The sequence below is a fragment of the Myotis nattereri genome (assembly GCF_964212035.1).
Source record: "Myotis nattereri genome assembly, chromosome: 2".
In the NCBI taxonomy this organism is placed as follows: domain Eukaryota; kingdom Metazoa; phylum Chordata; class Mammalia; order Chiroptera; family Vespertilionidae; genus Myotis; species Myotis nattereri.
Window position 1 is genome coordinate 56378535 of NC_138076.1, and position 12896 is coordinate 56391430.

At 35.6% G+C, this 12896-nt stretch overlaps 1 protein-coding gene across 1 annotated transcript in view; it reads right to left on the minus strand.

Annotated features, from left to right (window-relative positions):
• Positions 1–12896, minus strand: part of NDFIP2 (Nedd4 family interacting protein 2) — a 58535-nt gene that overhangs the window by 21379 nt on the left and 24260 nt on the right. The window contains exon 4 of the mRNA XM_081082980.1: positions 7512–7605. Coding sequence (XP_080939106.1) covers positions 7512–7605 — 94 coding nt within the window. The remainder of the gene's footprint in view (positions 1–7511; positions 7606–12896) is intronic.

Consider the following 12896-nt stretch of genomic DNA (forward strand, 5'->3'; position numbering starts at 1 on the left):
TCCTCTGGATGTTTGGACATAATATCTTGAACAGCTGCTGGGATCTCTTATCAGCCTGAGGATTAAACTCTCAGAGTGAAGAAAAGCAAAGGAAAGAAGAGCCACAACACTGATATGTCTGTGCTTTCAGACTGCTCATCCATGCTCTTCTTGTCCTGTGGGATAATCTCCTATTTAAAACAATTGAGTAGCGGTTTTCTATTACTTGTAGCCAAAACCATTCTGACATAGGTGAATCCATTTTGAAATAAAGGACCCATATTTGAGTCTCGGTGTGCTCACTTACTGGATATGTGACCTTAGACTCACTGCTGACCTCTGTGAGCCACAGTTCTTTGATCTGTAAGTACCTACTTCAGAAGGCTGATAAAAGGATTAAGTGACATAATGAATGTAAGGAGCTTAGCACAGTACAGAACCTCACCCATGGTAGCTGCCTAAGTGTTAGCTATCATTACTAGCCATATAAAATATCTTCACCTTACAGAGTGGGTCCTCTTTTCTGCAGAAAAAAAATTCAGGAGACACTACTGGAAATAAAGATTATTTAACTTTCTACTTTTTTAAAACCTAGATATCGATCAGTATTTTGCTATCTTCCATATCTGTGCTATCCAATGCCACCAGCCACACTGCTTCTTACTGTGCCCCAGGAACATATCCTCCTCTATAAAAGAGGTTATTTAAATTTAAATTAAAACTAAATAAAATTAGCCGAAACCGGTTTGGCTCAGTGGATAGAGCGTCGGCCTGCGGACTCAGGGGTCCCAGGTTCGATTCCGGTCAGGGGCATGTACCTGGGTTGCGGGCATATCCCCAGTGGGAGATGTGCAGGAGGCAGCTGATCGATGTTTCTCTCTCATCGATGTTTCTAACTCTCTATCTCTCTCCCTTCCTCTCTGTAAAAAATCAATAAAATATATTTAAAAAAAAAAAAAAAAAAAAAAAAAACTAAATAAAATTAAAAATTTAGTTCTTCCATTGCAATCGCCACATTTCAAGTGCTCAAGAGTCATATGTGGCTTGCAGCTACCATATTGTCAGCTGATATATAGAATATTTCATTTCCACTATCATAGAATATTCTATTAGACATAACTGCTCTATACCTAATTGGCTAATATCTGTGGTAGCTGTAGGGGAAAACAAAAAATACTTAACCAATCAAAAATAATTTTATATCTATTTAAAATAAAGAATTTATACCAATGAGTAGCAGCAGAGATTCCCAACTCTATTGCCTACATATGCCACATATGTGTTAGTGACAGGCTGATATATTTCTCTCCTCAGGCCTCAGGGCAGACGGGTGAGGGCTAGGACAGAGGACAGACTGCTATGAGTCTTGACCACCTTCTTCCTTTATCCCAGTATGCTGTAAATATGCTATCATTTTATAAGCATGCCATGTTGTTAAAACATAGGACGCATTGATGGAGAAGATCCAAAACAGCAAAATACTTCAAAAGTATATTTTTACATTTGCATATACAGTATATTCAAATACCGTCCAATTAGCTTCTTCAAATCAGACTTACCAATATCTATTATACATATTGCACCCTCATTAGGAATAAAATCCAAAAGAACAAAATAGTATTTACTAAACCATCATGTTTTCTTTTTGCTATCTGCCAGTGGTATCGAGTCCTACAAACTATGCTCAGATACAATACCTTGTTATGGACTGAACTGTGCCACTTCAAAGAATTTGTAGATTGAAGCCCTAACCCCCAATGTGACTGTATTTAGAGACAGGGGCTTCAGGGCAGTAATTAAGATCAAACAAGGTTATATGGGTAGAACCCTAATCTGATAGGGTTGGTGTCTAGAGAGCTCTTTCACCACATATATGTAGAGGACAGGCCATGTGAGGACACATCAAGAAGACAGCCATCTGCAAGCCAAAATGAGATTCTGCACCGGAAACCAAAATTTCTGGCACCCTGATCTTGAACTTCTAGCCTTCAAAACTCGGAGAAAATTAATTTCCATTTGTAAGACACCCAGTGTGCAATATTTCATTATGGTAGACCCAACAGACAAATACATGTCTTTAACTGGTTTAAGCACTAGGAAAACAGTGACCACTTGAGCATAGACTGATTCACTTTTATGCCCCTTGGCCTGTAAGACAGGAAGTAAAGCAGGATAGGTCTTTAAGGACAGAATCATTTCTGGATTCAATTCTGGATCCTCTATGACATGTCAGAGTTGGCAAAAAAGAGAATTTAATAACTGTACACTAAACCATAGACCTATAAAATCTGCAAAAGAAACAACATATAGTAGAGGCGGGAGAACATATTATACATGCCTAGGAAAGAAGACAATACTTTTCCTTCAACTCTATGTCATTCATGCATGTTCCCCTGGTAACCTAGGGTAAAATAAGGAAGCTTAAAGGGCATAGGGCACCTATTCCCCTTATAACAAGGCCCACGGTAAAACCCAAAGAAGCAACAACCTTAGGTAGCCTATATTCCTTAGGTAAGATTTGGGGAAGCAAGCAGCAGGGAAGCAAGGCAATAAACTCAGGAAAGTTGGTAAAGAATGCTTACTGTTGCTCCGATTACACTTCTCCACATTCACCTTCAGCGTGCCCTTCTTTGTAAGAAAGCAAATTAGGCAGGTTCGGACAAGTTAATGACATTTGAAAATCATTTTAAATCATATTACTTATTATAGCTAAAAGGTGAGTTCTCAGATAAGGATGGGGAAGGAGAACATTATCACCACCTTCACTTAATAGAATGCTATAATTTATGACATTTCATATATTTTCACTACTTTGTTCTTCACATTAGCTTTTTAAGAAGGGCTAGGTCAAGTTAATTCCACTGTACAGAAAGACAAATTGAGACTCAGAACAATTAAGCTGCACATAAAGTCATAAAGCAAGTAAGTGGTATAGCCAGGATTGAAACATCCAAGTCTTTTACCTATATTCTGTTTCTTTTTACCATCTATACCTCCCACCTACCCAAAAAGGTTATCAGGATAACCTAGAAAGTAATTTTGTATGCTACAGTTTATCCATTAAAAGTTTAGGAAGACTATACTTTTAATTTTCAGTAGCCATAAGATACTTATTAATTAAAAAGGGGAAAATAGTAACTTTATAATGAAGACAGCTGGCAGACATCACCATAACCTGATGAGAGTATCACCAGTAGTAAGACATATCTAGATCATTCCTTGTTATGATGCACTGAGAAGGGCGCATCATTTCTGTGGTATTTTTGCAAAGAGAGAAAGAGACAAAGGACACACACACACACACACACACACACACGCACACACGCACATACACGCACACACGCACACATGCACACACACACACCTAGTTGGTATTCTTCAAAAGAATCAGTCATAAGAAACAAGAGAAAAGATTAAGAAACTCCTCCAAATTAAAGCAGACTTAGGAAACATGGAAACTAAAAAAAATGTGTAATCCTGGATTAGATTCTTGATCAGGCAAAGGTGATTAATGAGAAAGTTGGCAAAATTTGAGTAAGATCTGTAAACCAGTTAGTATTTCATTAATATTAATTACCAAATACTGATTATTGAACTGAAGTCATGTAAAATGTTAAGACTTGGAAAAGCTGGATAAAAGTTTGGGACTGCACTATTTTTACAACCTTTTTCCTAGGTTTTAAGTATTTCAAAATAAACATTTTAAAATTAAAAAAACTTGATACTTGTTTTGAAAATAAACAAATGAAAATTATAGATGATATATATGTATATTTGATAAATATGCAAACATTGGGAACTTATTAATATTTTGATCACGGGAAAAATTTCATCATATATAAATACACAAGGTTTCTAAGACAATAGGTTCTCAAAGAATAATCAATTTCATTATACTTCATTTTGAAATACACAGGGATAAATTTCTGTCTTATCTAGGCTCTTTGTTTAAACTATAAGCCATTTAGAAAGACATGATATAGCAACGTATTAAGATATTGTTTTAGCCCTCAACAGTGGCTCAGTTAGTTAGCTGGGTGTCGTCCCATGCACCAAAAGGTTTTTGTTTCGATTCCTGGTCAGGACACATGCCTGGGTTGCAGACTCCATCCCTGGCAGGCGGGGTGCAGGAGGCAGCCGATCAATGTCTCGCTCTCACATCGATGTTTCTCTCTCCCTCTCCCATGCTCTCTCTAAAAAGTAATAAAAATTATTTTTTAAACAGACATTGTTTTAAGATATTTCCACTAAATTATAGAAAATTAAATTAAAAACTTTTTCTTGTAAATATAACAAATTCAATACAATTTAATACTTCACAAATATTGTGAGTTTTTAAAGATATGATTGCAATGCTTAAATGTTCTCTCTCTGGATTCACTTACAATGTGAAATGTCATCTAAAACCTATTAAAAACCCCACAGCTTTGCATGCACAAAACAAATCATTAATATACTATTTTTCATATGTGTGGTGCTCAGACACTCCCTTTAATAACTATAACTTTCACGACTTGTCCATGGAGGGGCTCAAAGGAATTTACTAAGTAATGATGTTCAACATCATTAATTGTTAAGGAAATACAAATAAAAACCACAATGACATACCACCACACTTCTACTGGAATGTCCTTTTTTTTTTTTAACATTAACACTAAATGTCAATGAGTATCAGAGCAACAGGAATTCTCATTCCCTGCTGGTGGGAATGTACAGCCTCTTTGGAAGAGAGTTTGGTAATTTCTTACAAGTCAGAATTTACATTGCGAAACACTCTTCTAATTCTTTTTAAAGGCACAATTAACTTAATATTTCTTTAGTTATGTGATCCTCACATCTAAAATGGAAATAATTATTAATATAGCACACTGAAGTGAAGATTCACACATGACACAAAAGGCTCAACCTTAGAAGAAACAATTTCTAGATAGAGCCCAATACACTCTTAAGTAATAGAGTTCAGGTTCATTTCCACAGACTGTCAATTATCCAGTGATAAAAATCTTAATTTCTAGTTTCTAACTGATAAATAACTTACTTCCTTTCTCTCAAAGAGAAAACCTGTTAAATATAAGATCAGAGGCAGTTAGGCGTGTAAAAGGCATTTTGCAATGACAGTTCAAGGGATTATAGAAGCTAGAACATTATCAGGGATACATATATTTCTTTCTTTACATTTTCAGAACATGAACATGCAATTATTTTATCATATTTAAGGGTAAAACTTTTTATAGGGTTTCATGTGATAAGAGAAAGAAATGTAGACATTGAAAACAGATAGCAAGAATTAAACCAACAAAAAGTTTTAACTGAAATGTTATAATTGATATTTACTGTAGTTTTACTTATACAACTTATAGAACCTAAAATGCTTAAGTTAAGCCACACGAAAGAAAATCTATTTCTGAACCTTAGAAATAGACAACAGAACAATTTAGACAACAACTGGTAGACAGTTTAAGCATGGAAAATATAGCAAGTTGCAATTTGTAGAACAGCCACTAGGTGGTAGTGAACACAAATAAATCTATGCTCATTAAGGCAAATAAGCTCAAGCTCTGGCCTATAGCCACCAGAAAAAAATATATAAGGAAATAAAGATAAATAATAATTTATAATTTAACTTTATAATATCAGTGCAATATTTGCAGACTATGAAATAGTACAGAAATATAAACTGTAGAAACATAATTCAGTAAAAATTTAAAACAAGTCAGATAATTTCCATTATATACATTAATATAAATACTTGCATTTACATTAATTAATATATCACCAGTGGCCAAAAATAAAGTCAATCAAGTGTCTAGGTTACCATGCATTTACATCACTGTTACATTAGTAAAATGTTTTCAAATCTAAAAAAATAAGATTATGATTTAGTGAACTACAGAAATGGAGGAGTAATAATTAAGCTCTGAGTCAAATAATTAGATAGTGTCAAATAACATTTTTATTCCTAAAAAGCAGGTTTTTATACTACACACAGTACAATAAATTTAAATTCTTTCTTTTCTAATTAAGGAATCAAAGTTTACATGACTCATAATCAAAATATGTGGGAAGTGTACTATCAATTTAAAGGACTATTAGCTGAACTAAAACTAAGAAAACAAACAAGGTTCACTAAACTAACATTAAAAAACAGTAGTTATTTGTAGCTAAAGTGTCCATTTCCTTGCATTGTATCTAACATCATATTTAAATAGAAATTGTTAACTAAAACCATGAGATTTAAATATTGTATTATATTAGCTGGCCTACCTGAATATAATTTAATAAATTTGAAGAGAAAAATATAACTGCCCACCCATTCACCCACCCACTTCTGAGTGATTATCTACTTCTATTCTTCAGAAGATGGGAAGAAAGGAAGCAAGAACCCTGGCTGATGTGGCTCAGTTGGTTGGATGTCGTCCTGTGCACCAAAAGTTTGCCGGCTCAATTCCCACTCAGGGCACATGCCTGGGTTGCGGGCTTGATCCCTGGTAGCGCGGGTGCAGGAGGCAGCCAATCAGTGTTTCACTGTCACATCAATGTTTGTCTCTCTCTCTCTACCTCTCTAAAAGTCAATTTTTAAAAAAAATAGAGGAGGAGGTCAGTAATTTTTCAGATTCAAAAGTAATTCAATTCAGAAAGTATGTATTTTCTATTTTTAAAGTTAAATGTGGTACTTTAAGTAAGTAAACTATTTGTGGGTTTTATTATCAAAATATCATGAATTAAAATGAATTATATTAGCATTCTATCAAAGAAGGTATAAAAACTTGATCATCTAACTAAGTTGAGGACAGAAATTAACCATATATAGACTACATAATTAACCATATATAGACTACATGAATATCAGGTTTCCAAAACTTATTTTAGCAATTTAAATAGTTTCAATTTAAATGAATTTCATAATCTTATTTACTGTTTACACTGTGCCAATTAGAAACTGAAATAATAAAGACTATAACACAGTTTTCCCACAAGTATCTTAAATTTTCTTTATAAGTTAAATATTAATTTTGCAAGATGTTACAAAATGTAACTTAGGTTTCTGGGCTTCTAGCTACTCACCATTCCCTTCAAATAAGACTTATACTTTCATACTTTTGTGTCTCAAACCACATGGTTCTAGCTGCCCAGAATATTTCTTTTTCTAACTTCTCTTCTGATTTGAAGACACTCAAATGGAAGTCCTCTGCCTCAAAAGCAGAATTTATAGTTTCATTCTACATGCTCCTACAATATTGAATGGACATGCAGCATTTCTCATATAAAACTATATTTAACTTAAAGATGCTTATATATCTCTATATTGTCAGCATTTAGCATGATGACTACAATACAGTTATCTGATAAGTATTTAATAAATTCTAGGGTTTATACTAAGATTTGATCACACTTAGCTAGTAGCAGGAACAATTTACATTTTAAAAAAGATAGACACATGCTAACAATATTTGCCTTTCTTCACTGTCTGTTATTTTAAAAATACATAGCCAATATATGCAAAAAAAGTTTGGAAAGGAAAGATCACTTACTGAAAAACGCCAGCATAAAAATCCCATCATTACCCACTCTGAGCTGGTCTGCATCACTAAAGTCATCTCTTGGTGAGCACTCTTCCTCCTGAATCTGTAAAACATGAGACATTAGAACACACTAAAATAATTACAACTTTATTACCTTGGATATAAAGATAAGAATTTAAATAAAATCTAATATTCTCAATTTATTGTATAGACAAAACAGATGAGTACAATCTCTAGCAAGTGTTCATTTTTCATGGGCACCCTTGAAAAGAGTAATTTCAAAGGTAAACACAAAAAACATAAAAGTTAAATAACACTGAATTAATGAAAATTATATTAAGATAGATGTGACATTGTTGCATTAGTATCAAGTGGAAAACAGGACCCTTAAACATCAATGGTGGCAATATTTATCAAAAATAAAATTGTACATATCCTTTGACCCAGCAATTCCAGCTCTTCAAATACATTGTACATATACACACATAATACTCTCGCTTATAAGAAATGTATTAAAGATAATTCACTGCAGCAATGTTAATAAAAGCAAAAGATTAGACACAATATAAATGCCCATCAATAATGGACTATTGTCAGAGATAATTCTCCATGAGTTTCTCATGTTTCTGCATGTCTTCCAGGTAGAGGCACTGCTTGCCTTTCTTCTGTACTATCTTTTCAAGGATCTTTATATACAGTGGGCTGCTCCGAAAGAGAAAGATAGTCTCTCTCTCCAGAGCAAAGTGTGGGCGTGCTTAGTTACCATTAGAAAATACTGGGTTCCCTACATTCAGGGTTCCACACTGTGTGTGGAGGAATCATGTGGCCATCTTTGAGTTGCCCTGTGGGAACTAAAGCTCAAGAAACTGGTGTAAGAAAATGCTAATACTCTGGCTAAAACCATTGATGGTAATCAAGTTTTTGTCTCTGACCTGAGCAGTCTCGTGTCTTCTGCCAACATTCCCAAAATTGACAAGCTAATCAGGTAGTTTGCCAAGTATGGTAAAGTCTCAGATGATTCACAATTCTTGACAGACCAATTAAATAAGTTACTGAATATCTGATGAAATTTAAAAAGTAAGGTAAAATTTTTAAATAAATAAAAAAGAACAAAAGTTCTTAGTATTCTCTTAACAATCTCTAAAATATATTGAATAAAAATCATGTGTATAGTATAATGCCTTTTGTGTACAAAAAATATACTAAGATATTAATGTATTTGCTTGTAAATGTAGAGAACTTCTCTGAAAGTATGTACAAGACTGTTATCACTGATTGTCTAATATTCAACAAATATTGACAAAATATCCCTTCTACCCAAGACTTAGCTTCCTGGTATTGGGGATACATGAGTGTACATAAAACAAAGATGCTTGCCTTTCTGGAGGCTATACTCCAGTAAGGGGAGTTAGACAATAAAGAAAGACATAATAAATAAGTTATTTATATATTATTAAAAGGTGTAAATGCTCTACACAAAAGGGGAAAGGATGGTTTAGGAATGCTTGAAGTTACAGGTTACAGTATTAAATATGGTGGTCAAGAAACCTCGATGAGATGGCACTTGAGCAAAGACTTAAAGGAGAGATAAGAGATAAGAGTTAACTAACTATGTAAATATCTCACAGAAAAGTGTTTCAGACAAAGAGATAAGCAGTGCCTCATAAGGGCCTTATGGGATCATACCTGGCATGCTAGAAAATAGCAAGGAGGTAGTTCCTTGCCATTAAGAGAGAAATAGGAAGACATTAGGTCAGGAAGTCCACTGAAGGACTTTATATTTTACTGAGTGAATTCAGTGGTCTTACTGAGTTTTGATCAAATGAGTGGCATGACATATACATTATCTCCATGTTACAGATAGATAACCTCAGCTGGGTGTTGGATGTATCAATTTTGTGTTAGTACACAGAGAGGATCAGAGAAGCTAAGTGACCTGCCCAGGATCACATAGTTACATCAAGACAGGAGCTGAATCCAGGACACTGATCTTTCCATTCAATCATAATAGCCTCACTACATAGGTTGCTTTCATGAAACAAAAAGACTTTTAAAACCATATTTCTTATTATTTGGGCAAAAAAATTCCTTAAACTCTGCATTTATATCCTAGGCTATCCTTTATGGTAAATATAATGAATGGCAACAATTAAATACATACTAATGAAATTTTATATAATTCCAAGTTAACTTAAGAAATAAATATTCAAGTACAGTATGAGCAAACCCTGGGGGAAAAACCTGTCAATATCATGGGAAGAATATAAATATTTCAAACTCTTTTGAAACACCAGTTCAGAGATTTTTACATCATTTTATTTATTTATTTATTTATTTATTTATTTAAAATATGTTTGTTGATTTCAGAGAGGAAGAAAGAAGGAGAAAGAGATAGAACATCGATGAGAGAGAATCATTCATCGGCTGCCTCCTGCACACCCTTTACTGGGGATCAAGCCTGCAACCCAGGAATGTGCCCTGACTGGGAATCAAACCATGACCTCTTGGTTTATAGGTCAAAGCTGAGCTACACAGGCTGGGCAGAACATCATTTTTAAAAAGATAGAAGAATATGCATGCACAAAGATGTTCCTTACAAGGTTAACACCAGAAAACACATGCATACACATGCACGCACACGCACACACTCACACACACAAGATACACATTTTTAAACAATCTAATTTTCACTTAGATTGAAATGGCTATTAAGATTCTTAGAGAGAAATGGCCACTAAATTATAGTACACTAGAGGCCCGGTGCACAAAATTTGTGCACTGGGGGGGGGGGGCCCACAGCCCAGCCTGCCCCCTCTCACAGTCTGGAAGCCCTCAGGGGATGTCCAACTGCCGGCTCCCCATGGGGCGTGGGCCTATGCTGGCAGTCAGACATCCTTAGCACAGCTATGGAGGCGCGAGAGGCCACTGCCGCTGCACTCACCAGCCATGAGCCTGGCTTCTGGCTGAGCAGAGCTCCCCCTATGGGAGTGCACTGACCACCAGGGGGCAGCTCCTGTGTTGAGTGTCTGCCCCCTGGTGGTCAGTGCACATCATAGCCACCAGTCGTTTCACCGTTGGGCCGAAATTGGCTCTCCAACATCCCCCAAGGGGTCCCAGATTATCAGAGGGCGCAGGCCAGGTTGAGGGATCCCACTGGTGCACGATTGGGGTCAGAGAGGGACATGGGAGGTTGGCCAGCCAAGGAAGGACTGCGGGAGGGCTCCAGGGCATGTCCAGCCCGTCTCGCTCAGTCCTGATAGGCCAGACCCCAGCAGCAAGCTAACCTACTAGTCGGAGCGTCTGACCCCTGGTGGTCAGTGCATGTCACAGCAAGTGGTTGAGAGGTCTTAGCATACATTAGCATACTACGCTTTAATTGGTTGCAAGGCCTATCGGATGACCGGACACTTAGCATATTAGGCTTTTATTATATAGGATTGATTCCATGGAATTTTATTCAACCATTAAAATAATAGAAACATTTAAATAGAATGTTTAAAAAATAAAAGATGGTATCTGTGCAATTTCAACTATAACTATGTTTCATGCTAATTTATAAATCCTAAAATTGGCAAAAGGCACTAAAATATTTTAAAATGAAGAACAACTCTGGTATTTTCTTCTTAATTTCCCACATTGACAAATGTAAAGAAAGCATTCATTAACTAACTGTCATTTATTAAGTACCAAATATGTCCCAGATGATAGATAGGTGCTGGAATCATAAATATAAGGTCCTTGTCCTGGATTTGCTCACAATTTATTAAATGCTAGTTTTTATGTCAAAAGACAAGTTAGTGACCCACAATTTAAAACACGTGCATGGCCAGCATGGCTCAGTGATTGAGCATCAACCTATGAACTACAGGGGTCCTCAAACTTTTTAAAGAGGGGGCCAGCTCACTGTCCCTCAGACCATTGGAGGGCCGGACTATAGTTTAAAAAAAACTATGAACAAATTCCTATGCACACTGCACATATCTTATTTTGAAGTAAAAAAACAAAACGGGAACAAATACAATATTTGAATTTGCATGTGGCCCGCGGGCCGTAGTTTGAGGACCCCTGAACTAGGAGGTCATGGTTCAATTCCCAGTCAGGGCATTCTCTCTCATCATTGATGTTTCTATCTCTCTCTCCCTCTCCCTTCTTCTCTGAAATCAATAAAAATATATTTTTTTAAATAATAAAAAATAAAACACGTTACAAAAACATCCGAACCCTACCCATGACAGGGTTATAAAATGAGACTGATAAACAAGAACAAGCCATGTTCTAAAAGTTTTATAAAGTGGATTATTTGGAATTCAAATATTTTTCACAGAAATATTAAAAATAAGTTTATTTTCATAAATCTTATAATTTTTCTTATGATACATGCAACCCTATACATAAGAAATAGAAAATAGTGTTTCCAAGTCTCCTTGCCATTCTCCCAAGAAGAACAGATTCAAGAAACAGGCTTCAGGTCACCCAGCTGAGGCTCATTGACAAGTGAATATACAGACATACCTCATTTTATTGTACTTTGCTTTACTGCATTTCACAAATGTTGAACGGAAGGCAAAATGCTTCACCAACAAAAAGATTACAACTTGCTTTATTGCAATATTTGCTTTATCGTGTGGATTGGAACTGAACTCACATTATCTCCAAGGTATGCCTATACTCAAAACTAATTAGAACTTTAAAAAAAAAATCTGAATCAAGTATAGGAACACATACTAGAGCTCTGACCAGGTTGCTCAGTTAGAGTGTCGTCCCGATACGTCAAGGTTGTGGGTTCGATCTCCTCTCAGTCAGGGCACACACAATGAATGCATAAATAAGTGGAACAACAAATCGATGTTTGTTTTTCTCTCTTTCCCCTTTCCTCATTCTCTAAAATCACCCTTCCTCTTTCTCTAAAATCAATCCATCCATAAAAAAATAATAAGAAGAAGAAATATAATCATATTTTGTAGAAAAAAGTGATAGAGCACTGGGTTAGAAACTGATGAATTTAAGCCCAAGCAGGTTTTGCTCAGTGGATAGAGCACCGGCCTGCGGACTGAACGGTCTCGGGTTCGATTCTATTCAAGGGCACATACCTTGGTTGCAGGCTCCCGACCCTGGTTGGGGGCAAGTGGGAGGCAACCATCTGATGTGTCTCTCTCACATCACTGTTTCTCTCTGTCTCTCCCTCTCCCTTCCATTCTCTCTAAAATATCCTCAGTTGAGGATTAAAAAAAGAAGAAACTGATGAATTTAAAAGATTATTTATAAACATCTAAGTAAGTCTCCTGTACAATTTTATTTTGCTTTCCATGAAATTTTCCACAACCCTCACAGGTAGAGTTATATTAAAAGCAGTTGAAAACAGAAAACTTCTCTTTATAAACATGTTCCCAATTC